The sequence below is a fragment of the Takifugu flavidus genome, chromosome 1, assembly GCF_003711565.1.
Source record: "Takifugu flavidus isolate HTHZ2018 chromosome 1, ASM371156v2, whole genome shotgun sequence".
Taxonomy (NCBI): Eukaryota; Metazoa; Chordata; class Actinopteri; order Tetraodontiformes; family Tetraodontidae; genus Takifugu; species Takifugu flavidus.
Genome location: NC_079520.1, coordinates 16,734,641 through 16,762,223, shown reverse-complemented (window position 1 = coordinate 16,762,223; position 27,583 = coordinate 16,734,641). Strand labels below are relative to the sequence as shown.

General features: G+C 44.2%; 2 protein-coding genes and 1 long non-coding RNA gene across 10 annotated transcripts; 2 read left to right on the top strand and 1 right to left on the bottom strand.

The window, feature by feature from the left end:
* Positions 1-138: 138 nt before the first annotated feature.
* On the top strand, positions 139-9,997 carry si:ch211-234p6.5 (pleckstrin homology domain-containing family A member 7). 6 transcript variants are annotated; one of them, XM_057038187.1, is made up of 25 exons: positions 397-703; positions 1,945-2,081; positions 2,549-2,618; positions 2,718-2,816; positions 2,928-3,000; positions 3,078-3,178; positions 3,309-3,427; positions 3,497-3,709; positions 3,806-4,103; positions 4,250-4,309; positions 4,490-4,636; positions 5,083-5,142; positions 5,228-5,308; positions 5,473-5,625; positions 5,716-5,814; positions 5,884-6,004; positions 6,244-6,317; positions 6,501-6,593; positions 6,665-6,743; positions 6,874-6,929; positions 7,339-7,473; positions 7,554-7,913; positions 8,074-8,195; positions 8,268-8,374; positions 8,568-9,997. In XM_057038187.1, exons 3-25 carry the CDS (start codon positions 2,550-2,552, stop codon positions 9,620-9,622), a joined length of 3,774 nt encoding a protein of 1,257 aa, XP_056894167.1. In that variant the 5' UTR covers positions 397-703; positions 1,945-2,081; position 2,549; the 3' UTR covers positions 9,623-9,997. The 6 variants fall into 6 exon arrangements, with proteins under 6 accessions (XP_056894193.1, XP_056894167.1, XP_056894149.1 ...); XM_057038213.1 differs by lacking the exon at positions 1,945-2,081 and having other exon boundaries at positions 139-703; positions 8,273-8,374; positions 8,568-8,838; XM_057038169.1 differs by lacking the exon at positions 1,945-2,081 and having other exon boundaries at positions 401-703.
* On the bottom strand, positions 7,789-11,044 carry LOC130528643 (uncharacterized). Its single transcript, XR_008951342.1, has 6 exons — positions 10,906-11,044; positions 10,610-10,737; positions 9,274-9,415; positions 8,952-9,043; positions 8,558-8,642; positions 7,789-7,925 (listed from the first exon to the last, which is right to left on the bottom strand). It is a non-coding gene; the product is annotated as an uncharacterized LOC130528643 (long non-coding RNA).
* Positions 10,922-27,014, top strand: LOC130528631 (liprin-alpha-3-like). 3 transcript variants are annotated; one of them, XM_057038223.1, is made up of 32 exons: positions 10,922-11,150; positions 14,040-14,809; positions 16,137-16,238; positions 16,499-16,663; positions 17,205-17,279; positions 17,387-17,446; positions 17,630-17,758; positions 18,354-18,446; positions 18,564-18,616; positions 18,961-19,054; positions 19,131-19,265; positions 19,411-19,494; positions 19,580-19,711; positions 19,793-19,855; positions 19,940-20,019; positions 20,233-20,410; positions 20,514-20,704; positions 20,840-21,080; positions 21,157-21,296; positions 21,511-21,659; positions 21,830-21,926; positions 22,136-22,217; positions 22,290-22,490; positions 22,576-22,638; positions 23,033-23,059; positions 23,370-23,545; positions 23,625-23,722; positions 23,802-23,977; positions 24,093-24,161; positions 24,472-24,634; positions 25,788-25,857; positions 25,984-27,014. In XM_057038223.1, the coding sequence occupies exons 2-31, from the start codon at positions 14,474-14,476 to the stop codon at positions 25,838-25,840; spliced, it is 3,705 nt and encodes a 1,234-aa protein (XP_056894203.1). In that variant the 5' UTR covers positions 10,922-11,150; positions 14,040-14,473; the 3' UTR covers positions 25,841-25,857; positions 25,984-27,014. The 3 variants fall into 3 exon arrangements, with proteins under 3 accessions (XP_056894203.1, XP_056894213.1, XP_056894222.1); XM_057038233.1 differs by lacking the exon at positions 17,387-17,446; XM_057038242.1 differs by lacking the exons at positions 23,033-23,059; positions 23,370-23,545; positions 23,625-23,722; ... (3 more) ...; positions 25,788-25,857; positions 25,984-27,014 and adding an exon at positions 22,797-23,026.
* Positions 27,015-27,583: the final 569 nt, after the last annotated feature.

The window sequence follows — 27,583 nt, the reverse complement described above, 5'->3', positions numbered from 1 at the left end:
ATCACAGAGGCAATCACTTTATTCTCCTGCTTCCACTGTAACCTATTCATGTATTTATGCTCCTCATCGTCACATAACCACCCGCTGTGGCCTCCTGGTTGAACTACGACCATTTAACATAGTTACTCACCAGGGAATTAAAGAGCAACATTTTCCTTTATGTTTTATCAAAACGTTTTTGGTGGATCTAAGCCTAAAGCTTTTCTGAAGCAGAGGCAGGCGCAGGTGGTGGAGTCTTTAAATCATAAGAATGGCCTCCAACTTTTTAATCCTGGAGCTGCAGATCCAAATATCTTGGAAATTCAGATCATGTCAAATGCAACCGACGCATGCACGACACAGCTGTTTTGGGGGTAAATTGTGAAGTCACAAACTTGGCAAATGACAGAGAGGCTGCCAAGGGCAGGGTGAGAGGGAGGGACGTTGAAGAAGAGAAGGAAGAAGAGAGAGGCTTACAGAGGACGCACTGTCAAAGGACGGGTGTTAAAGACCAGTGGAGGTAGATCCCAGAACAACCTACAGTCCAGAGAACCAGGCGCTGGCACGTATGAGGAGAGAAGAGGACACTTGCTGGAGAGTGTTAGGACAACAGGAGTTTGTTACTGTGGCCAGGAAGAAGGCAGCCAAACCTGAGGAGATGCGATGAGGAAACGAGCCAAGTGATGGAGCGCGGAGAAGCTAGCAGGCTTGCACATTTACTCAGGTACAGAAAAATGTTATTGTAATTTCTGTTTTGTTTTGATTTTACAAAGAGCTGGTGACAGTAAAATGAATAATGAAATGTGTTTCAGAACTTCTTGAAGCTCATTTGTTTTGCCATAAATTCAATAACTTATTACATTCCTATTTAAAATACTTATAAGAGGAAAATGCCTTTATTCATTATCTGTGGCTGAACTTTCAGACAGGCTTTGGTCTCTTTGTAAAACACCTTATCTCATAAATCCGTGTTTAATAATCATTGTAAACAATGACACAATGTCTTTTCCAGCCTCCAACTGTGTCACTACATAATTTATCAAGGTCAAACATATAGTGACGGTCGTGTTGACATTCACAGAGCCACGGATGTAAATGATGTGCAAATATTTTTGGTCGATGCATGTGGAGAATATTTTCCACGTAAGTGCATTCAACACGCTCCATCCATCTTCACATGATGCTCCAGACTCCTTATGCACAACAAAGAGCCCACTGTGTCGCACACAGACACATCATTTGTCCTCCGCATCCCTCTTTAGCATTTTAAGCCTTCTCCTTCCCGAGCAAGTGACCCCCGCTGTTTAAAGAGATTTTCCAAATATTTTATAACACCCACCAAACCTCCAGCAGCTAAGAGGCTGTTGCTTTCTGCTCTGGTCTCTCACAAAGCCTTGATTGTTTCTTTTCCCTCAATAATCTGACTGGTAGATGACTTTGGTTGATGCTCTCAGTGATTTCTGTAGCAAAACCACTTCAGGTCACCCACGAGGGCTTGTGAAGATCGAGTGTGAGTTCTTTCCCACGAACTCTTATCTTCAAGTTTATCCTGCGTGCTGTACTCTTTCATTAAGTTCAGCACATCTTCTATTTACAGCCTGAAAACATCCATCCACTAATCCACCCGTAGTAATAACGTAACCACACTGCGTAAAGTCTATATGATCTCCTACTTCACTGTTAAAGTGCAAGTTTAGGGTCAAAGATTTGTCATTAGTGTCCAGATGATTAATGGCATTTCAGAGGGAATTACTTGTATTGAGCAGTGTAGAGCAGGTGCACGCAACCATCACGTGACATGTTGCACTGAAGCCAATATACATTCCAGCCTCACATTCATAAAGAGACAACACCAACCCTCAGTGTGTGACGTCCTCCGTTAACTCTGGAGCTTCCTGCAGCTCACCCACTTCCCCCTCTACTGCACACTCTTGTTTTCTTGATTGTGGCCTTTTCCCGACGCAGCTCTGCAGTTTGGGACCCATTCCAAATCCCTCGCAGTCGCTCATACCGGCCCGTTCCTGCTGCCAGATTGCTTTTCACGCTGTTCTCGGCCCCTCCCTGGTACCGTGGCGATGCAGCTGTCACCTGTCTGTTTCATGGTGGGAATACACACTGACTTGTATATATGGCTCAGAATAGAACAGTGGGAGAGTTTTAGCAGGAGTGGGAGAGTCCATAGCTTGTCTCTGAGAGAATGAACAGTTGAGCAGGAAAATATCTCAGCAATTGCGGGATTTGTGTGCCCGGATTCACCGTCTTGGGGAGTGTCTCCAGCAGAAACGCAGGGTCACATTATATTGGTAAGGTCATTCAGGGCTTGTAGCCCGTCCTCATTGTGCAGGTGCGGCTCTGGATTTGATGAAAGTGTTAATATTGTTTTTGTGATAGATGACAAAATGATCATGCAATAGTGACACACACATAGATAATGCATATTTTTCAGGCTATAGACTTGCATTAAAATAAACTGCTGTGAAATAACAGGCCTGTAAACTGCATGGAGACATTTAAAAGCTTCCATTTTAAACTGCAATCAGTAAAAGAAATAAATCTGTTTGTGTCACAGAATGGACGACCACGACAGAATCAGCCAAGCCTCCAGCGTGGCCACCATTTCATACTTTCCTGTAATCAAGGTTGGTTTGTTGTCAGGGTGCAGTGCATGGATTTTTAGAACACCCACTGCTCACAACATCAGACTATAAATAATAAAAAATGGAATTTGCTTTTTGCAGGAAGGCAGTGGAAAAGTGCAAACCTTTGGGAAAAGATGTCAGGCTTCCAAGAGAGACCCCAACTGTCCCGTGGTGATCAGAGGATGGCTCAACAAAAAAGTCTGTTTCCACACATGGCCTAGTTAACATTTTATGAATTCATTATTCCACTAAAAGGTGTCTGCCTGCCTTGATGAAATAGAATCCTCTTAATTTTCTCTCCTCATGCAGGATAGTTCTGGTTTGAAGCTGTGGAAAAGGAGGTGGTTTGTCCTCTCCAACTACTGTCTGTTTTACTACAAAGGTACGCAGCATTTCATGATTGCATATCGGAGAATCTGTTGTTCATGTGACGTTTACGTCTGTATCGTCCAACACCAGACAGTAGAGAAGAAACGGTTATGGGCAGCATCCCCCTTCCAAGCTATAAAATCCTGTTCTGCACACCTAGGGAATGCAAGAACAGGAAGTTCACCTTCAAGGTACATTTGTTTGCTTGATAAGGTGAAAAATGTTAAAATCTTCAGTAACACACATTTGAAATTAAGAAAATGAATTCTTAATGGAACAATAATTGTATAATTAAACACTAATTAATGTTTGGTGATGCAGGTGGTGCACCAGGGAATGCGCTCATATTTCTTCAGCGCTGACACTCAGGAGGATATGCTGGGTTGGGTTCGCGCCCTCAGTCAGTCGGCTTCAATGGAAACAGACGGCTCCTTGCACAGGTACGCAGGACTCCTCTGGAGCAATAACAGCTGCAACCACTGCAGCCGCTGACCTTTGTGTCCTTACAGGCGTTGTTCAAGTTATCAGGATTTCACAAAGATAGGTGGCAGCAGTGAATCAGTGGATTTAACAAAGCCCACCTCTGATGGAGAGGGTCCCGCCCTGAAGCACAGACACATCAGCAGGACTCTGAGTGAGCCCACTCACCTCACTGGTGGGAGGATGGGGACGACGCACTCGGAGCACAGAGGGAGGCGGACTGCACGTCACAGAAACAGCAGGTTGTCAAGACTCGCGTGTGTGAACAGCACACGTTAAAGTGCTGCGGTTGATGTAAAGACGAAGAAAGAATACTGTTCTGTTTTCTCCTGTGTCAGAACACCAAGCCCAGCTGATTTTAACAGGAGAAGAGCCTGTGGACCAGAGCTAGACGATATTCTCCCTGGACGAAACACACCTCCAGCACATGCGGAAATGATGGGACAAGCTTCTTTATCACCCAGAGGTCAACTGGGGTCAAGACCCCACACTCCCGTGGGGAGGGTTGACATTCGACCCCATGATGATGCTGTCATGGGACCACAGACACTGTACTACACACCTGCCTCACCAAAGCTGGAGTACAATGTTACACCCAGCCCACCGGTGACAGAAAGATGGCAGAACCTGAACAAGGTCAGTGTCACTAGCTGAAAAAAGACAGACAGACAGACAGACAGACAGACAGACAGACAGACAGACAGACAGACAGACAGACAGACAGACACCCTCGCACTGGCACTCTTGCTACATTTTGACACATTTTTTTACCTTCTTCCCAGCCGTCAGCCACATATGGAGCTGTCCATCGCAGCTCAAGCGGCAGGAGACCGTTAGCAAAGGTGATGAACATGTGAATAACACATCTATTACTCACCACTGTTGAACACCTATAGAAACACCACCAGTAACACCTATACCCCCCCCCCCAAAAAAACGCCTATATTGATGATGAGATGGATGTTGATGTAAGTCTGTGTCACGCACGTGGATTTGAGTAAATGTGCAATCTCTTTCTTCAGAGCTTTTCTACGGGGGCACATGCAGACTTATTGCCCCCTTTGCCCCCCTCATCGAGAGCCGCACATGCTCCCAGCCCCACACACCACCACCACCACCATCATCACCACCGCAGCAATTTGTCTGTTTGTGTGCTACCGCCAGCTATGGTACAGCCTACCCTGCTGCGCTCTCTGTGCCTTTGGTGTCCTGTGTGGTAAAAAAGTGCTGTTTGGATATTTAACAATGGTGTCTGTCAGGTGGTGCTGTCCATAACTTTGTTTGTGTTTCTATAGTTATGAGATCGTTTTATGTCACAAACACCTGTTGACCAGGATGTCTTATTATAATGCATTGCGCTAATTTTATATGCCACTGTGTAAGTTCTGCGATGATCATGCAGGTGTTGATCAATCACGTCAAATGTCTTTTACATGAAAAGCCTACTTACCGTTTTCCTGATATAAATGCATCCTACTTAGTGTTCAAAATGATAGCTAAAATCTCTCAAACTGTGGATTATGCAACATTTATCGAGCTGTGTAAACAATCTTTGTTAAATAAGTTCAAAACATACTGGGAAAGTGCCAAAATGTATTGTCGTCCTTCCTTCCAGAGCCCCAAACTCGACCCGAGGGAAATCCCCCCGATGAGGCCTCTTGAGAGTGATGCAGATGTGAGTGTTGCTTCAGTCGTCGCTGCGGCTGAACATCGCCTTAGGAGAGTTTTCTTGATAGTTCATTTTGATTTTGCCACTTCAGACTGTCCTGACCAGGTTGTGTGGATGTGATAAACTGCTGCAGTCCCTTTCTGTGGAGCTGGCCCAGCTGCAGATGGATAAGGTCAGCAATTCACCCGTAATCATGATTCATTAGGTGTAGAAATTAATCAGAGAGCTTGAAAACTTGAGTTTCATCAAAAATTTTAGATGTGAGTGGATTAGAATGATATTTGGAATTTAAGAGCTTGAGGGTTAAAAATCTCTCCACATATTTCCCTGTTGCAGGATGGGGTCCAGTGTGCTTTAGAGGTATCCAGACTGCAGCTGGAGAAGTGGAAAAACCCGGAGCCCAGAGCCCAGGAAGAAGCACTGGCCCAGAAGGCTTTGCTCCAGGAAGAACTGGTCACAATCCGGGCCAGAATGTGCGATGTGTCACTGGTGTGTAGTAAGCAACATAAAATTAAGCAAACAGGAGATTAAGGGTGTTTTATAGAAATATATTAGACACTAATAATGTCTTTTGTTCAGGAAATGGAGAGGGTGTGGAGTCAGTATGAGCGGATGGAGAGTGAACTGATGGTTATCCGTTCACATCTTCAACACATCTGTAACTTTGGAATACCACAAGTAATATGTACAAAACTACAATGATAATGCTTCTGGAGCCACATTTGAGTTGTCACGAATCATTAACAGATATTTTATCAGGAACAGTGTCAGGCTCAGAGAGAACTGTGGATGATGGAGGACATCATGGCTGGACTGAAGATCAACAGGGACCATTTCTGCTTCCTGCTGGGACTTCAGAGGCACCACAGTAAGACTTGATGAGGCTTCAGCGCATACGGAGATAAGAGTTTTGTAGTTCACGTGAATGCAGAAGCTTCATTTCCAATCATTTTGATTACATTTATACCCATTTGAAGATTAAACTGTGGTCTGGTTGTACAACACATTTGTGTCAATAAAATGCTACCATTATATTTAACATCTTGTTTTAAGCACACATGAAAACTGACAATAGACAAACACTGACCTTTTGTGATTCCCCCTCAGGGTTCTATCAGACAGCTTCACACCCTGGATCCCCTGCATCTCCCACAGAGAGGCTGCCAACAGGACTGCCAATGGTACACCTCTTACATGCTGTTCCTTCTCTGTGACCCCTGTGACCCTTGCTCTTTAATGCACAAGACTGTTGCGCAAAAACGCTTCCGCTGAGTAGATCTCTGTATACGTACAAATATCCAGGACTAGAATAACCAGTGTCACAAACAGGGAGGAAATCAAACTTTTGCAAATAATTTCTGAAGGATGAGGAACAGGAGCCCCCAGTCCGTCCACCGTTACCACTGGAGTTACATGAAAACAACCTGGATGATGCCTGGACAGAGTCACCGTATGAGGTGAGAGCTGTGGATAATTAAAATGGTTGTCATCTTCTGTCTTAACTTATCACCATTTTGTGATGTTTCAGGGAATCTACAGCCATGATCACAGAAGAGCAAACATCCAGCCTGGCCTTCCTAACATGAAAGCACAGAAAGACAAATTCGGTTGGCCAAATGCACATAAGTGGAGCGAATCAAATTATTATGGCTGTCTGTTTGTTGATATTCTTTAAAGCCCACTATTCCCGTTTTTCCCATCGATGTCTTCTTCCACCCATACTCCCTTGGTTTTTAGAATCCCAGCCTGGTTTAAAGTGGACCCCACCAGAAACCAGAAGTCAGTCAAACAAGGTTTGGTTTTTTATAATTTCCTGCATGCTGGTTGGTGGATGTGTGCATCAGATTGCAAAATGCATCAAACGGCCAGACCTGATTTTATTTTCTCTTTGCTATCACAGCCAAATTTCACTTCTTTGATTCTCTCATTTTCCTTGCAATTAGGGCAGGTTGCAGTACCGCTCACTGCCAAAAGGAAGCGCAAGAGCCTTTACAGGGGTTCAGACATCTCACTTCTCCCACCCAACCCCCCTTATCACATGTTCATACATACTCACACATATACAGTAAAGGCACAGCTGCAGGCAGAAAATGGACCGAATCATGTAGCTGTAAAAAATGCTTTATTTATTCCTGCTTCATCTTCTTGACACAAAAGTGCCCTGCCATTCATCCGTACATGTATTTGCCTCATCTTTCCTAGAAAATAAAGATGAGTGAAGAAGAGCAGATGGAGCGGATGAAGAGAAATCAGGAAAGGCTAGCTAATAGGAAGAAATCTTCCCTATCCTCTCCTGGTGCGCAGAGGCTGAGTCAAGGTTCAGAGACGACAGAGGAGGTCTGTCAGATAACTGCTCCACAAAGCCGAATCACCACATAAAATCAGATACAAAAATACATTCATTTGAATTTTCTCAGCCCCCCTTCCCTCTAAGGGTGACACGAGTTGTAACAGCTGTGCTGCCATCGTCTCTCGTGGCCAGAAGGGTTTCTGTTGAAGACCCTCCACCCGAGCTCAGAAACCCTCTACCTGAGAGAATCCAGTCAGAGCTCCAGCAGCGACCAACAGAGCAGAGCAAAAGGACATACAACAAGCCACGTCTGTTTCTGGAAATCCCTGATCAAATCCAGTCTTCTGCAGAGATGCACCCAGATCAGACTGTTACGAAGGCCAACAGACAGCAGAGCGCCCAGGCGGTCAAAGAGTCATGGCCAGAGGGAAGACGAGCAGAGCCTACAGAGACCTCCAGGACTCAGGCAGCTGTGGCCAGGGAACATGTAAGCTCAGAGCTAAAAATAAACAGACACAAACAATGCATTTTATGTTGCTAGCTAAACATCCATCTCTTTGTTACATTTCAGTATCCTGTGCAGATGCACAGAGGTTGAATTCTAAGACCGCTATTGCTGCATAATTACTCTGCTAAAATCTGAATAGGCAGAGGAACAGCCCCCTGCCACCTTGACCCCAGATGTGGATGCTGATCACTGTCTGACAGCTGAGCAGCGACAGGCCAAATTGAGACGTGTGGAACGAATACGAGAGAGAGTCTTGAGAAGGTGAGATTATTTTTCCTGCTACAGACGTCATTTAAAGGTCTTCGCTAATTGGTTTTCTTAACCATCCATCAGTGCAGCCAGAGAGAGTGTATCTACAAACCATCAGCCTCCCACCATTGGGGAGACGAAAGACGCTCGGGTGGCCTCTGACTCAAACAGAAAAGAATGGCCTAAAGCAGGTATATGAGAGCCAAGAGGAACATTTAATCTATATTTTCACCAGATTGTAGTTATAGACATACACAAGAAGTTGGTCAACTCATCTTCTTTATACTGATACATTAGAATTTTTCAAACATTTCTAGATATCTGAGTATTTGTTGCACATATTGAGGTGTGTATATACATATGCTCTTCCTTACCTGTTTTCAGAGCTTGAATCTCAAGACAGAAGCGGCGAGGATAGCATCAGTGGTCTGACAGCACCTCATCTTTTTAGTAAAAGACCTCCAGAAATGGATGAAATAGACAGGAGTAAGAAAAAAATAAAAAATCCAATCAGGTTTGGAATCAAAACACAGCAAAAGGACCACAGTGGCAGAAAGGGTAATATCAAACGTCCAGATTCGCCCTATCACGTCTCATCTATGAAGGTTTACCAGAAAGATGGAGGCAAGGGATTTACTGTATGCAAGAATGAAGATGAACCGATGCTTCAAGAACCAGTCGCCGACAATGACACTGAAAAGGATTTGTCATCCTGTGATGTGAGAGCCAAGTGGTTCCTATCTACTAACCACTGGCAGGGTTTCATACCTTTGCCGGGCGTGGACTCATCACCAGACATCAGGAATTTCAGTGAAAATGTGATGGATTCTGAAGAAATGTCGCCAGCAGTCAGTGAAAGCCTTGAAAAAATGAAGGACAATTATTCACTTTTTTACAAAATCGCATGTGACATCAGCATTTCAGACACGGATATAACCAAGAATGCAGAGAATGATGGACAAGCATCACCGGGGTCAGAGGAGAAAGAGCAGCTAATTATCACTGAAGCAGCAGAAGAAACAACCCAAGAATCAAACCGCGATGACAAGAACCTACTGAAAGAAACGCAGGACAAATCAACATCAGGTACCTCGAGGAGCCCAGAAAAGGAAGCCGGTGTTCCTGACGGGATCCCTCAAAATGGAAATGAAGACATCGTCTGTCAAGAAGGCCCCAAATTGAGAGAAAGTGTTCTCAGACCTTCAGTTCGGGTTACCAGCAGTGATCCCACCCTGGACGGAAAAGCAAAGTTGGAAGGAGAAGACGACAAAGTGAAAGAGTTGAAGAGCAGCAGCAGTTTAAGTGAAGAGCACAAAGACAAAGTCCAGGAGAGAGAGTTCTCCATCACCAGACCCAGCTCTGCGTGCGAGGCGAGGAGCGTGACTCGCAGCGCCTCTTTGGGGAAGGCGCGAGTTACAGTGCTAAGGACAAGTTTTTAGAGGCAAGAGCAGCTTTTAGTAGCTTGAACTGATCAGGTCAGGTAGGACAAGCACAAAGTGAAGTGACTTGTGATGAAGGATGCAAAAAAGACTGAAGGAATTACATGGAACTAATGTTGAGCAATCGTGTGGGAACAATATGTTTGGAATACTTGAAAATGTCTGAAATATTAAACAATAGTCTTAAGTGTCTCTCATAACATCAAATGCAGATAACAAACAAATAACACAATTAAATACACCTTCATTAAGCTTTGAATCTCTGTGAACGGCAAGTATAACAGTTACTGTCACTGTATCCAGGTGTGTTTTGTATCTCGAATATGATCATTAATAAATGTGCTGCGTGTCTGACATAAGCAGCTCGGCTCCCAATTTCTATGCAGAGAATTGCTTCTGTCTCTCGTTTGGTCCATCAGGCTGTGTCCTCGGTGAAGCTCTGCTGTGTGTTGGGGTGCTGCTCTCTCACACGGAAACCCTGAAAATGCCTTTGTCACTTTAAATCCTTGCAGCGTCTCAGCCGATGACATCATTGTCTGAGAACACATTACATCACCCCTTCCCAGGCTCTCTCTCTTAAAGACAGCACTACCTGGTGTTTACTGAGATATATGCACACACGTGCACACATGCAAACGCGCACAAACTGCATGCGCGTTTGTAAATGTTATACCCGTGTATATGAAATTTTAATGCGACGAATCGAATCAATCAGGGCAACAAGAACACATCAAGTCACAAATGCAGGCAAATAGTCGATCCGTGCAGTAATTCCATGGATCAGCATTTCATCATTGCACTATCCGGAACATAATAATTAAGAGCCTCTGACAAGGTTTGGATTTCAAACACATCCTTTTTCCAGCACAAAAAAACCGAAACATGAATATTAAAATCTGCTGAATATATTAGACGTAACTTTTTGGGGGGGTTGGAAATAACTTTGCAATTATTTCAAACAAGTATTGCAGAGAAACGGGTCTTCACCTGGTCTAAATGTGGGCTGCAGAGCTCCATCCCACACACTCCTCCTCCTCTCACAGGTGCCGATAGAGAGTGCCGTGATCAGATCTGCTAAATAATCTGCATGTGCGATTTCAGGCCTGCAAGACAGCCTATGTGCAAAAAAAGCCCCGTTAGTTTGCACTTGTCTCTGATATAAATACACACTGGATAATTAATCAGGTGTGTGATTGGCCAGCGAGTGCGCGTGAGTGCGTGGCGCGCACGTAGAATCACAGATGCGGAGAATGCTGAGAGAATGTTTCTTTAAGACCCATTACCTTCCAATCCGACAGAGGGGGAGTCAGTGGTAAAGTGGCGTATCGTCTCTCTCCGCGTCCCCCTCATCGTCGTTTACATGTGGAGAAAGAGACGAGACGGGGAAAAAAGGGGAATCGACGCGCATATGTTGAGGTTTTGACGCCGGTGTCGGATGCGGGCACGGCGAGGGGCGCTCCGCGGGGATCGGGCTTCGGGGATATTTCCCATCAAACATGGACACTACAGGCTCCCCGCGATGACTGTGGTAAGGATGCAACTTCACACCACCCCGACGCAAACGGCTGAGATGGACAGCCATCCGCGGATGTTTGAGCACTAATGCGCGGAATGAAAAGGCTGCGTGTGCGTGCGTGCATGTGTGTAGAAACAAGTAGCACTGTGTTGTCAAGGATGAGAGGGAAGCTGGGGGGGGGGGGGGGGGGGGGGGTCGTCTGTGTGTTAATTTGCATGAGTATATGTGAAAGGGAAGTGTGTGTGTGTGTGTGTGTGTGTGCGGGGGGGATTTCAAATAAGCAGATAATCTTAGACTGTGAAACGTTCGATGCCCATGTCGGTGTCAGGCGTTGACAGGTGTGTTGGCAGCGCACAACGCGATTTATTTAGGGCGCGCACGCTCGCTCGCTCGCTCCCGCTCGCATCACTTAGGAGATACAGAGAGCGAGACCTCACATAAGATGGCAATATATAGTACCTGTCTATTTGCTGCTTGTAATTTATCATGGCTGCGAGAAAGTCATTTTCCACTGAGAGCTTCATAGTCAACCCCCCCACCTCCCCAGGCTCGTCACACTGCTGTCACGGGCCTGTGTGACTTGACTCGGATTCCAGGATGTCTGCTGAAGGAGGTAGATCTGTTACGGAAAACGTGCACTGTTCATTTCTGGGCAGGAATAAAGCGGCGATTTTCTATCTCCGTTTGCTGCCTAAACTGTCGTTTGAACTGCCCACCAGTGGACCCCCCCATCCTCGAGCATTTTACTATAAGAATGTAGATCCGCGCCTGCCCGCGCCTTCATCGAACGGTTTTTTCCTCCATACGTCCAGAAATGGAGGTACGGACGAGTCCAACTGTCATCTGCAAGCGCAGTCCTTTCCCCTCTTGCAGCGTTAGTCCGGATCCCGATCGTTCCAGTCTCACGCCGATCACGCCGGGTTCGGCTTCATTATTAGTCATTATTGGTCCCTACATCGACATGCTGGGTTATTACATGCAGGAAGGCATGGAGACCCCTCTCCCCACCCCAATGCGAGCTGAGAGCGGTGTGTGTGTGTGTGTGTGTGTGTGTGTGTGTGTGTGTGTGTGTGTGTGTGTGTGTGTGTGTGTGTGTGTGTGTGTGTGTATACATGTATGAAGCAGACAGACATGCGATTGAGGGTTTTGGACATTTCCGTAGATGGGATGTGATGTGCAGGCTAACGGGGCTTCTTTTAATTGGCCAAGGAACAATCAGTAAAGCCAGGAGGGTGGTAATGATGAGGATGATGATGGTGATGGTATGAAAACTCCCACATGGGCACACATGCAGTGACATGGAGGCCTGAGCTTCACAATTCCTTTCACTATATTTGATAATGTGGAATATAAAAAGATTTTAGGGGAAAAAAGCATTATATTAATCTAAGAATATAAACAATTTATTGTCAGTGTCCCAAAAAGGTCATTTTAATTAACTGGATTTATAGCTCCGCTCTAAGATAGGTGGGAACACCTTGTATGGATACATACCATGTATGTATACATACCTGTATACATACATGGACATATACTAGTCAGATATGGTGTTGGTAAAAAAACCCACACATTACTATCTAAGCTAACAGTGTGTAAGTCTCATTATCAGAATAGGTACACCCATCAGTCCATTACCTGCCACTCCCAGTCTAATGTAGGGTCATCAGTGCTGGACTCTGGAGGTCAACACAGAGCCTAAGAGCCAATTTAGGTCGACAAGAACTGAGTCTGTCAACAAAATCCATCCAGCATCAATAACATCAATGGTTCTGTTAAATGACCTCCAGCTTACAGGAGAAGTCTGCAAAATTTGTGTTCTGAACGATGCAACTAAACCACATATGACATTTAGGGGGGGGGGGATGTCTTCTTAGCACCAATTTCCCACCAGTAACTATCGGCGGGTTCTGGTCTTGCTTGAGTGTCAGTCTCTTTCTGGTGTTGCCCCAGGTGGCAGGTCCCTGAGCTGGGGTATACCCTCACTCTATACCCTATACCCTGAGCTGGGGTATACCCTCACTCTATACCCTATACCCTGAGCTGGGGTATACCCTCACTCAATCAGTTAACACACAGCAGCTGTATATGAAAACCAGTCAATTCTCAAATCCCATTTCAGATGTTCCCGTGGCCTCTCTACTGTCTTTCAAGGGTGAATATCTCCATAGCAGAACCCCCACTTAGCCTCATCAAACACAATTGATCCCTGCCTGGCACAGACAAATAGGGTTTGGGGGTATTTTGGAACTATTAATGTATTAATCCTATAGTGTACAGTATTCTATTGATTTTTCTAAAAGGTGAATTTGTTGTATTTATTATTTGATCATTTTGGTTAGATGGAATACTATTTTTGTGTGCTAAACAGAAACGTGACGTAAAGAGGCCCGCATGAGGCAATGAGGAGTCCAAAACCCACAAATACATCCAAAATCTAGGTTTGGTTATTTTGGTTATGTTGAAGAAAATTAAGGTTGATAGTTCTTTCCTTCTACTGTCCTCTTAAGATATTTAACCAAAGTGCAGCCCTATCAGAAATGTGTGTAGCTGTCCAAAGCTCAGAGAGATTTTAAGTGTTTTCTGTATAGCATCTTCAGTCACGTCTCTAAGTAATCACATAAACACTTGGTTTTTACCTCTTGTAAACCTCTTGTAAATAAAAAAATAAGCCACTGATATTTGACTACTAAATCCGTAGTGAGGCTAAAGGTAGCTCGCTTTCGCGTCACATTTTACTGGAAAGACTTGGAAATGTGCAATCATTAGTGGGATAAAATGTTTTTCATATTTAAAGCTTCTTAATTTTTGAACTGAAACCTTTTTACGCTGACTGAATCTGTGAATCAGTCTCACCAGGTTTTTCCCGATGGGGTCTAACACAGAGCCCGCTCTCTTTTCCAGCTCTCGGCCCTGGTGCTCTGAGGATCTCTGCCTCCAGGACACAGTTTTGGGTGCATCGCTCTACATTTTCTCCCTGCTTTCTCCTGAACCTCGTACCTTATTTACCCTCTGCCAGTCCATGCCACCCACAGAACAGCATCCCTTCTTGCATAAAACAGGGACACATAAGCATTCTGATCACCCACCATTCAAGCCAAGATTTTATGAAGGAAGACAAGTGAGCAAAGATATAAACCAGTGAGGGTGGGAGGAAACACATAAAGGCAATACCCTGTGGAAGATATGCAGACCAAAGAATGATATTTTTTTGAAACCTGAAGATGTAAATATTTATATTTTGTGGATCAAATCCCGGAAGCCCGACGATAAACACTTTGCACGCACAATCTGTGGTTTAGTTTACTCCATAAACGTGTTTCACACACAGCAATCTCATGATGATGTGCGAGGTGATGCCCACCATTTCTGAGGATGGGCGAAGTGGAACCGGTGGGGGCCCCTCATCGCCTGCCAGCGCAGGAGTTGGAGGGCCCGGGGGTGCAATGGGAGGGGGAGGCTTTGGCGGAAGGGAGTCCCGAGGCGGAGGAGACGAAGGAGGCAGCACGGGGAACCTGGAATCTTTGATGGTCAACATGCTGACAGAGAGAGAGAGGCTCCTGGAGAACCTAAGGGAGACACAGGAGAGCCTGGGAACAGCTCAGCTCCGTCTCCGTGAGCTGGGACACGAGAAGGAGTCACTTCAGAGGCAGCTGTCTATTGCCCTGCCACAGGTATGCATCACTCACCTACGTTCATGGAGCAGCTTGTCTGCAAAACCTTTGGTTGATGGAGAAAAATGCTCCTCTTTGCGAGTGTGTTCCTAATTGCAAAAGCCAACCAGACAGAAAGCCTTTGTAGTGTCAGTTCCTGCGTTGAGATGCTGCCACGAGAAGGGGCCAGTGCTCCAAGTTTTTTTCACCAGTGCAGCAAGCTAAGTTTCATCTTTTCGTTCTTAAGTTGCATCTGCATATTTTCTCTTAATCAGGTTTTTTTTTTAACTTGGTCATCCCTTTGTAGGAATTTTGTGTTTTACCTGATGATTAGAATCCAGCAGGCAGCTTCTCTCTTCTCAGCCAGATGAATGTGATGTTTGATGGGCTCTTCTGTCAGTGTTCCATCCAGCACAAAGTTAATCAAATCAAATGCTTACTATCAATTGCAATTAATCATTCCAGATGTTGGCGACTACAGTGTTTGTATTTGTCGAATTGCTCCTAAATGTACAGGATGTTGAATCACGCCGTCAATAGTTGATTCATATTTGAATATCTTAATTATATCCACGTCAGAGATTGGAGCTTTTTATTTAATTCAACAAAGACCTGAGCGCTCTATAAGCAAGAATGAGATAAAAAATTTTAAAAAGAAATCATAGAGCTGCATAAGAAGCCATCTGAGCCCCTGACCCTTCTCCAAATAAGAAACAGTCCCATAAGGCCAAAAGCCAAAGGACCCACTGTGTCACCATCTGCACAGATCTGTCTCTGGCTCTATCTTTTTCATGCTCAACACACACTATTTTAATTGTATGCCTCCATAAGAGCAAGTCCTTACTGCTGATGTCTGTCTATCATTGCTTCAAACCTCAAAGCCTAAACAGACATTGAAAAACAGCACTGTGTCAAGCCACTGTTTTTGTTATTTTATTCTTTTAATATATGGCGTTTAGATTTTCTGCTTTGCAGGGGTTACAAACCTATTCCGACTTGTGTTGTAAATGAGATGTTGTGTTTTGGGGGATCTCTCCTGTGCGTTCCAGTGCAGAGCCATTGTGTAACAGTGTGATGTAATCTGTCCATGAATGAGAGCTCACACAAGAGCACAAGCGAGTAGTGACTGAAACTGTGTCAGTGATTAACATGATGATTTACATCACGTTTCTCATACTCGTGGTCCCAGGTGTACTCAGATCAGCTGTTTCCCTCACGTGTGCCTTTTTTAACCTCCACTCTGGCTCTAGAAGCTGAAGAGGCACATGAAACGCAGAAGCCAGTAAAAACCACACGTCTGGGAAGTTTGTTTTGTTCACCCCTGAACGCAGCTTTGTGTGATTCACAGGAGTTTGCTGTGTTGACTAAAGAGCTGAACGTTTGCCGGGAGCAGCTCCTGGAGAGGGAGGAGGAGATTGCCGAGCTCAAGGCAGAGAGGAACAACACACGTGTAAGATGTTTAGCGGCCATTTTGCCTATTAGCACTCTAACAGGCTTGGTGTTATCTTCCTCACCCAATGTGGTTGTGTGGGAGAGAGTGCATTTAATTTGAGTACATGTTTCTGTTTTATTTTTTCTGTCTTTTGTCTTTCTCTTCCTACCTTCATTATCCTTTCACTATGGTTCTTTTCCTCCCTTCCCGGCCCTCCTATATCCCTTTTTTAAAATCTCCCTTCTTCTCTCCCATCCCTCCTCATGTTGCTCCTGTAGTTGCTGCTGGAACACCTGGAGTGTCTGGTGTCTCGGCATGAGCGCAGTCTGAGGATGACAGTGGTGAAGCGACAAGCCCAGTCCCCAGCGGGGGTCTCCAGTGAGGTGGAAGTCCTCAAGGCCCTCAAATCTCTATTTGAGCATCACAAGGCTCTGGATGAGAAGGTAGGTGGAAATGTTGGAGTACATGTCTAATGAAAGTGGATTACAGACGTGAACAGAAGCAAAAAGAAAAAAACTGAACGGGACCATTTCAATCCAAACCCCTTCCAAAATAAAAGTCTTACACCCGTCTAAGCTAAACACCCAAACATGAGCTACTGAGGCATTCTACAAAGTACATCTCACAAAAATATCAACAAATGTGAAACAAAAGTATTCACTCCTTTACTTGGCTTCCATGTCCTTCGACAGATAGTGTGATCATTATGCTGAGCCTATATTTCGGCTGCCATGACGACCATTTGCCAGCTTGTCAAAAGCCTCTCATCACTTACACTACTTGACCTAAATAAACCAAAAACTGTCTATGAATGCCTTCGCATAAAGATTAGGTGTGCATTCATGTGGACGTTCCCCTTTTTTAAGCATTACTCGTTGGAACCAAAGTGTGATTAACTAACCCACCTTCCAAAGAATGGCTGGAATGGAGCTCTAGACAAATAGAAATAGTTGATGATTGGGAAAATCGATGTTTACCACACAGGTCCGAGAACGGCTCCGGGTGGCCCTTGAGCGCGTGTCGATGCTAGAGGATCAGCTTGCAGCTTCTTCACAAGAGGTAAAATTCAGCACCCATTTTTACATCTCAGTGATGTTTGGCGTGAAGGCAGCACGTTTATATTGCCTTACCCATTGTGATTACCCATTCTGTCTTCTGTTTCCCAGGTAATCTCTTTAAGAGACCAAATTAAAAGACGTCAACAAGGGGTGGACGGCGGGAAAGATGTAAGGGAGGGTTTTACACATGTTGGTTCCAGTCATTTTTGTGTATGTGTTAGCATCCAGAAAGTCTGTAGTGAAGTAGATGTGTGGGTACAGTTCTGTGTTGTGATTATGGCTCCTTTAGGAGACTCTGATCTTCTCTCTTCACCACCTCTCATATGTTTTTTCCCCATCTTGTCTTTCCAGCGGTTACCCAATGGTCCTTCCTCTGGTCTGGAAGATAGTGAGCTAGAAAGACAGCGGGAAGGAGAGATAGAGCGTCAGAGAGCGGAGCTCTCCCAGCTGCGGGAGAGGCTGGCCCTCATGTGTCGGCAGGTACGCGTATTTCTGTTTACCTGTCATGACGAGCGTTGGATCAGTGTGACCGCATGAACAAATGTCCAGGTATGTCTCATCAGTAGCACATGGAGGACAGTGACTGTAGAGAGTTAATTAGCAGTCAGTCATCATAACTATGGAGTATTTTAGCACCATTATAGGAGGAACTTAGAAGTCTGAGTGCACTTTTGTCTCACAAGTGGGAGGGGATGCACACTGCATCTCTTACTCTCCCACTTCCCTCTTGTGGCCACTTAGACTATTACAGTCTAATGCCGTATCTGGTCAACGATGGCTTGTAGGCATAGTTACTAAGCAGTTCTCAAAGATAATTATCAGACAAAAAGCTTTTCTCTGTTCAAATGATGAAATGCTTGACGATTCCAAATGAAAAACCAAGAAGAGACACATTCTGGGTCCTTATATCAGAGTTTGATGCATCAGTCTGTCATCCTCTAACACTTTTCTGATTCTCTTATTCTTTTGTTCGTTCTTAGTGAATCACTGTTTACATATGGCACCGTATTACCTAATACTGATTCACGTTGGTTCAGACTGTGTGATCCTGCTCCTCCTTGTGGTGTTGCATCAGGTTGGAGAAATAGAGGAACAGCTTGCGGCAGCCAGGAGGGAGGTGACAAAGTCGGAGGAAGCCAATCAGAAACTCCAGAGGGAGGTCAAAGAGGTTTGTGAGGCCAACTTACATGAATGTATATCCTAACTCTACTGTAAATTCAGTATATCTGAGCTATACTCTACAAAGGATAATGTACAGCACATTTAATTTGCATGCTTCCTCTAGGCTCTCTGTCAAAGGGAGGACATGGAGGAGAGAATTACAACACTGGAACGCAGGTACAATGTTATGTATTTCGGCTCACTCTTTAGGAGATGATTCAGACACGAAAGTTACTGGTGCACTTTTTAAATAGTTAAAAACCATATGAATTTTTAATGTTTATGCATCATTGTAGGTGAAAATTTTACACAAATGCAGAGGCAGTTTAACGTGTTAAGCTGTTTCCTTGTGAGACTATAAGTTAGGAGCACACATTACTTCTCCAAATGATATGTGAATGCTTACAAAGCTAAAGAGCTTTAAATAGAGTAGAAATATGTTGCCATGCTATCTTTTAGAATCCTAATCATCAAAGACGACCCTTATCTTATTACACTGGTTGGCGTTTTGTTGGCTGCAGGTATCTCAGTGCTCAGAGGGAGGCAACATCTCTGCACGACATCAAAGACAAGCTAGAGAATGAACTCGCAAGCAAGGAGTCGCTGCACCGACAGGTGAGGACGCACGTCTTTCACGTTTGGCATCTGAACTTCATTTCACATTTTCCAAATGTTATCTTCATTCATCCAGAGTGAAGAGAAGAACAGACAGCTGCAAGAACGTCTGGATGAAGCCAAGCAGAAGCTCCAGCAAACCCTGCAGAGGGCTGAGACCCTGCCTGAGATTGAGGCCCAGCTTGCCCAAAGGGTTGCCGCTCTCAATAAGGTACCGGATCCCACGCTCGGTGTATCTGTGGTCTCACATGTTTTATAACTATTGTTACTAAAATAATCAGACGTAAGTGATGTTTGAGAGGTGTTCAGGATATTTTTATGATCCCTTTGTAAATCGGATTTTCCATCTCCCCTAGGCAGAGGAGCGACATGGAAACTTTGAGGAGCGACTGCGGCAAATGGAAGCTCAGCTTGAGGAGAAGAACCAGGAACTCCAGAGGGTAACATCTGCTTCCCTCTTCTTGACTGGAGCACTGAACCAGTTGCCAGCTTACGCACCAGCTTGAGCGCCTCTTTTTGTTGCAGGCACGACAGAGGGAGAAGATGAATGACGAGCACAACAAACGCCTCTCAGACACGGTCGACAAACTTCTGTCAGAATCCAACGAGAGGCTGCAGCTCCACCTCAAAGAGAGGATGGCAGCGCTGGAGGAGAAGGTAACAATGAAAACTTTCACAGGAATATTTCGCTACAGCCTTGAAAATACCTACCTTTAAAACATTTGTCTGATCTGTCAGAATGCTCTCTCGGAAGAACTGTCCAACATGAAAAAAATACAGGATGATCTTCTCGCTAATAAGGTATTCACCTTTCCCAAAAACATTTCAAATGGACAGTTACACATTTGGGCGAAGGGAAGCAATAGTTCTTCTTCTGTGCTTCAGGAGCAACTGCTTGCTGAGCTGGAGCGCCTCCAACTGGAGGTAGACCAACTGAGAGGGAGACCCAGCTCCTCTTATTCCAGGTGAGGTGCATCAAATCTTTTTAACCACTTATTTATTTTTTTTATTTAGTTCGACGATTTGCATATAAATTCTAATCCTAAATCCTATGGCGATCTTGTAGTTGTGCCATTTATTGATTGAGAGAACCCCGATCTGTCTGTCTGGAGCCGTGACCTTGTAACTCCGTAGTGGTGCTGGTTATTACGTAACACGGTGTTCTGATCTCACCATAGGGCGGGCAGCGTGAGCTCTCTTCCCTCCACACTTTTCCGAAGATCACTACCAGGAAGCGCCTCAGAGCTGCGGTACCCTCAGGGAGGCTCGCTCCCATCCAGCTACAGCAATGCTACAGGTGGCGTGGTGGTCAGGCGCACACACCACGGCCGCTGGGGACCCACTGATGGCAACAAGGTGTGGATGGTTCACCAAGCCTTCGGATCACGCAGCTATGTTCATGTCTAGGATCCTTCTCTTATTTATCCTTTAATTTATAACTTATTTCTCCTTGTTTCAGTATGGCGAGTGGGACAGTGGAGGCATGCTGGGACCCGGGTTTGAGGGTGGAGAGGGCGGCTGCTCTGACGACGAGGATGACAGGGAGACATTGTTTGGATCAGAACTGCTGTCTCCCAGCGGTCAGACAGATGTACAGACTTTGGCCATCATGCTACAGGAACAACTGGAGGCCATTAACAAGGAGATTAAGTGAGTCACCTTTGTTAAGTGCTTTCTGTGTGCCATTTGTAGGAAAACATTCATTTTACCATGAAAAAGATTGTGCAAGTCCAGGGACAACAAGTCAAAAGCAGAGATAAAATAAGATGTCCGATTGTCTTTCAGGCTGATCCAGGAGGAGAAGGAAAGCACCGAGCTGAGGGCGGGAGAGATAGAGAGTCGGGTTAGCAGCGTGGCCCTCGATGCCTCATCACTTCCTCCCACTTCACTGGGGCGGGACAGCCTAGGGAGAGGGTACATGACGCCCTCTATCACCTCCTCCACGCTGGCCTCCCCCTCACCCCCCAGTTCAGGACATTCCACCCCTCGCCTGCCACACTCTCCTGCCAGGGAGACTGACAGACAGGTACTCTGATGAGGCTAACTGAAGCTAATTTAAAGGTGAGCTCTTGTGAATTCTCTCAAATCCTTCTGCCTTGTAGAATAGTAAAGAAGGAGAAGAATGCAGGGCACTTGCCCTGATAGACTCCACCCCTCCGCCTGTTCCTCGAGCTCTACGATTGGACAGAATGACACACACTCACCCAGGGGCGGGGCTTGATGACCACCGTGAATTTCGAAGGTACAGAAGGATTAAACTAAGGTTTCAAGAGGCCCACACACAAAGGATGGAGATTCAGGGTACAAGACAAGCAAAAGGCTGAGCCGAAGAACAGAATTTTAGTTTGATTTGCATCAATTCATAGGATTCTTTAGTTTTTGTTTGTTTCATTCTTTTGTAGCAGTACCACAGCTGATGGGGATCCTAATAAACTAAACGTTTGCTTCCTCTGTAGTCTCTCTGCTGATGGTGTCACCACAGCCAGTCAAGATTCTCTTCACAAAGCCAGCAAAAAGAAAAGCATCAAGTCGTCTATCGGTCGGCTGTTTGGCAAAAAGGAAAAGGGGAGAGTCGGTGCTCCTGGCCGGGAATCTGCCTCACTGGGTCAGTAAAGGGTCACAAAGAACATCTCATCAACACGGGAGTCATCACTCAGTCAAAATATGCAAAATGATATTTTTTCATTTTTCCGAACATGTTTTAATTGAAGACTAACCATTTAGATGGTTATATTTATCTATTTATTTGTAATAAACTATCTGCAACCTCTCCAGCCTCAACACCCTCAGATGATCTGGGTTCAGCTGACCCCTTAGGACTGACTAAACTTGGAACTGGAACAGTGGAGAAAGATCGCCGTAGCAAAAAGAAGTGAGAATTTTTACTACAAAGTACATCTCACAAAATTTTTACATTTTACATTACGTTTTGACTTTTTAACACTTCAATCCGTCTATAACAACAACTACCATGCACCGGATCATACACTTCCATAGTTCTTAATGGCTTTGAATTTTTTTTCTGTCCAAAGAAAAAAATGAAACTATAATTTCCTCCGTTAAACGTTTTTTTCTTGCCAGACATGACTTGCTAGAGGAGGCGTGTCGTCAGGGCCTTCCTTTTGCATCATGGGATGGCCCAACTGTTGTGACATGGCTCGAGGTGTGTTTTGCTGTCAAATCTGAGCATTGCCAGTGGCGCAGATCTATAATTCACCAATTTCTCTGTCCACAGCTGTGGGTCGGGATGCCTGCGTGGTACGTGGCCGCATGCCGTGCCAACGTAAAGAGCGGCGCAATCATGGCCAATCTGTCAGACACGGAGATTCAGAGGGAGATTGGCATCAGCAACCCTCTGCACAGGCTCAAGCTCCGCTTGGCCATCCAGGAAATGGTGTCCCTCACGAGCCCCTCGGCGCCCGCCAGCACTCGCTCAGTAAGGCTCAGTTTTAAAACATCCACCTAACATCGTCAACATTGGTCACAGCTGGCACAAATGTTGCACCTGTTTTCTGTTACAGTCCACTAGTAATATATGGATGACACACGCAGAGATGGAGTCTCTCACTGCTGCCACCAAGCCAGTAAGATCAGAATCCAGATGATTTTTTTTATTTTATTTACTTTCTTTATGAATAATAGTCTGATATTCTTGACAGTATTTTCTGTATTTTTTATTATTATTTCTTTGATGTTTTGGCTCTCATTTTAGTGTCATTTCTTTTTCTTTGTCTCTAATTAGGCAAGCGTTCTCCTCCTTTCCCTTAATATTCCCTCAAAGTCTGGTTTGATGTGATTTTTTTCCAACTAATTCTTACTAACAGAACTCTTCTGTCTCTCTGCTGTACCCCCCCTGCGTTCTCTCCATTCTGTCCTGAAATCCAATTCTCACACACGCTCACGCAAACATACACCCCCTGGTGATTTCTCCTTCTCCTTGCAACTCTCTCTCCTTCTTTTCTGCAACAACCAAAAAAGGAACAAAAGGAGTTCAGCTGGGATCAGGTGAGCGGCTGCCGATCACATAATGCTTCATAATAAAATAACCTAATCAAATATTTTTGTATTTTTGTTAGTAAAATTGACATTAATGTTTTAAACACACACGTACTCGAAGGGACCTGACACCATGTGACATGAGCACATGTCTGAGGATTGCTTCCTCCGTAGCCATAAAATGATCCTTCTTATCTGAGGTCCAAACTGTTTGTTTTAAGAATCAGAGTGCTCAAAATTCCATTCCATTAGTAGATGTCTTAAAGGAGATTTTCAGGTTTCATGATTGTAAATTGTTCTGTGGCTTCTGCGTCCTCAGATCCTTGCCTATGGAGACATGAACCACGAGTGGGTGGGAAATGAATGGCTGCCCAGCCTGGGTCTGCCCCAGTACCGCTCTTATTTCATGGAGTCACTGGTGGATGCTCGCATGCTTGACCACCTGACCAAGAAAGAACTGAGGGGCCAGCTGAAGATGGTGGACAGTTTCCACAGGTCCCTCATCTGTCTCTACCCACTGCACACCCAATGTTATCGGGATAAATTTACAAATGCGTCTTTTTCTTGCAAACAGAGTGAGTCTACACTATGGTATCATGTGTTTGAAGCGCTTGAACTATGACAGGAAAGAGCTGGAGAGGAAGAGGGATGAAAGTCAACACCAGAACCAAGGTGAGTCACATAAACACGCCTTCACACACACTGTTTGCTTAGCTTAAAGTGGTGGTAACTGGGTTTTTTTGGCTTCCAGATGTAATGGTGTGGTCCAATGAGCGAGTCATGTGTTGGGTGCAGTCTATCGGCTTGAAAGAGTTTGCTGACAACCTGTTAGAAAGTGGCGTGCACGGGGCACTCTTGGCATTAGATGACACCTTTGACTACACTGATCTGGCCCTCCTCCTTCAGATACCTAACCAGAACACGCAGGTACTCCACCTTTCCTTTTTTATCTCTCAACCATTCAGCTCATTTCTCATGACAAGATCAAATATTGCTTGCAAATTTTCTTCATTATATCCAAAAAATTGCTTTCGGTTTGCAGGCAAGGCAACTTCTAGAGAAGGAGTACAATGCTCTCATCTCCATGGGAACAGAGCGAAGGCCAGATGAGGTACTGTAAAAATCTGTCATGATTATCACTTTTTAGATTAAAATCACATCACTTAAACACTTGAAAGGACATTTATAATGGGACTTTTTTTTAAAAAAAATCTTGTAATATCTGTGTTTTTCTTAGAAAGGGTGTTTATCTTAGAAAGCTTGTACCACTTCAGGCTAATTGTTAGCATGCCAAAGTGGTTCAGCTGTGTTTACACACAGTAATTGTTTAGTTACAGCATCTTGGACTGATACGACTGTGTTAATGCATAATGAATATGACCCCGAGTTTAATCACTGGTGTTCTTGCCTCCTCGCTGCAGGATGGCACAAAAACATTTACACGTTCCCCATCCTGGAGGAAGATGTTCAGGGAGAAAGACCTCCGCGGCGTGACCTCTGACTCCGCAGAAACGTTACCTGCCAACTTCCGTGCCTCGGCCATCGCGACCCCCTCCGTGACGCTGAGAAAAGTCCAAAGTGAAGGTGAGGAAGCACATTTCTGAGCTGCTTCATTAGCGTCGCCGTGATCTTAATAAATACATGTGCTCACAAATAGTGACCTGAAATAGTCAAGGTTCAGCATGGTTTGATAAAATATACAGTTTCAGGTTTTTGTTGTAATTATTTATTTAAGTCAAATATGGGTGGTGGTAGTTCAGTCTGTAGGTGACTGGCTCAACTCCTGGTGAAGACTAAACTTGTGAGTTGTTCTAGTAGCAGGGGGAGGTGCCAGGACACCCTCAGAAGTACCACCAAGATACCCTTGAGCAAGGTACTGAGCACCCAAATGCTCAAACAGAGCCCTAGATGAGCAGGTGGCTTTTGGCCTACCTACCTTCACCTGTAGGCAGCTGGGACAAGCTCCAGCATCCTCCCCTAGACCCTAAAAGAGGTCAAACATTTAAAGTGGTAACATTTGTAGCAGTTTCTCCACACATCAATAACTAATTAGTTTCATTCAAACATGGAGTTATAATAGCTACTTTAAACGAATTAACACCAAAAAGCATCAGATTTGCCGTCGTTAAGAAAGAAAATGACGTCATCTATAAGTTTTGTTATATTCTATTTGCACATCTATTTATTAGTTACATCGCTGCACTACTGAACCTACAGTATTCAGATAACTGCTGGGGAAATGGCTCATCAGAGTATATGGTCGTTATTTCTGTCTGCTAACTTACGTGTTAAATTTAAACGCCCTGCTTTCTTTTTTTACATGAGGGCTAGCAGACGGTTCAGTGAACTGTCACACTGGCAGCTTGTTTTAAGATCACATTTTTTCCAGCCTCAACACTCTGGTGGAATTTAGGTGACATATCTGTTCAGCCATGTTTTCTAGTAACCCTGAAAAAGTGTGACTTTATGGAAAGTTTTTCCAGCTTGACGTTCACAGCCAGACAAGTATGGGAAACAAGATTTGAAATAGTTCATTTATGATTTCATAGGTTCATTTTAAAGACGAGGCTGGTTCGCTCAGTGTGGGTGATATCATTTCAATGTAAACTTCCTAATTTGTACATCTCCATGTGTCTTTTATGTTTAGCACAAACGATGCTTTAGTAATTCTTCTTTAACGGATCGAATCTGCAAACCTGAACAGTTTTACATTTACAAATTCCTCTTTTTCTGACAGTAAACTCCAGTGTGAGGGGAGAGTCGGCCTCTGTAAGAACATACTCCTGCTAAAAGAAAAAGCACACCGGGTGAGAGAAGTGCCCCGCTCTAATGTTTGTGACCGCTGATAAAAATAACTTGTCTGAACATAGAATCAGAGAGCTTCGCCGAGCCACAGATTTTTAAATGTGTTTGTGTTCCGTCACATTTTGTAGATTCCTGCGTCCAACCTCACCTGGGAGAGGGAGAAGACAAAACAAAACAAAAAAAAGACATGTTTCTGAAGAAAAACAAGCATAAAAACATCATCCAAAATGGGGGGAAGGAAAAGAACTCCAGAAGCTGACTAATAACATTTGAGCTGTCTTAAAGAAGCATCAATGAGTGAATGAAAAGAATAGTGAGTGAGTGTTTGTTTATCCATCTGTTGCTCTCTTTTCCTCTCTAGCCATCTTACTCCATATTTGTGGCATGATGCTGTTTGTAGAAAGTGGCCACCGCCTGTCGTGAATCCATCTTCTGTTTGTGAGTGTGAGATGGCGATGTTGACATGTCAGATTTATAGATTTTTAAATTCAAAACAGAATCCCAGTGACTGACACATCCTGGTGGGTGATGAGGTTATGACAGCAGAACATACTATAACAAACACAGTGCTGCAGAGATTTAACGGGGGAGGGTAAATGTACACAGGATGGGGGGGGGGGGGGCAGTATGTTCTTAAGCCATAACAGACGCGAGATGCACAAACATGAAAAGGACAGACAAGGAGGGACAGAATCCTGTTCAAACTGAAGGGGTGGGGGTGGGGGGAGGGCAAAAAAGAGCATTTGTGTTAATATGCATGCCGAAATCAGCCAGTTTAGAGTGAACATCATGATATCAGCCATCCACCGATGTGGAAGCTCGAGTCAGGACTTTGTAAAACGTGTGTTTTTTATTTTTATCATTTTTTTATGATAACTGCTGTTGTATGTATATACAGTATGTATGTGTGTGTATTAAACAGTATGTTCATTTCATACTTAGTTTTAAGACTGACTGTAATATCATTTCAGGTTGAAAAATGATACGTTTTAAATAATGGACATTTAAGATATGCTACTTGTATGTGTACATTTCTTTGGGGAAAAAGTTGTCTTATGATTTAAATTCATACTATTGGAGAGTAGTGATGACAAATAAAGATAATATGATGATAACTATCATGATTGTAAAAGCTGTAATTAAAAAACATACCTGCAAAGTGTTTCTGTAAGTTATTTGAGGTTTCTGTCTGCGACACAGAAGATTGCAGAGGACTTCACAGGTAAGATGAGTAACGTTTGCAGGTACAAGCTCGACTTTCATGTCTTTATCGACATATTTTTGTTATTGAATAATAATGCATTCATGGGTAGAGATAAGAGTTTCAGCAATACAAAAGGGGTTTACTCACAAAAGGTCTAAAAACAATGAAATAAAAAGAAAAAACCTTTGACCTTGACCTTTGGCAACCTCCTCTGACTGAGTGCTGGTTGCATCTTTTACTCTGGCTGCCATTTTTGTCCTAGTTGGATGAGTCTTTGGGAATGCGAGCATGAGGTAAAGCACAACTGGTAGTCACGAGTATAGAATGCACACAGTAAACATCGTTTTCCATGTGTGTGAAAGCTGGTTTTACTGAAGGTACGTTGTGCTTAACACAAACATCAGCGTGAGGGTCTCGTCTAAGACAGCTATCAGCTGTCCTCCTTTCAGGCATCATGATTATGTGAAAGGTTTCAATAAATTTTACACCAAAAGTCCACTTTCATGTTCAGAGGAGAAATCTTT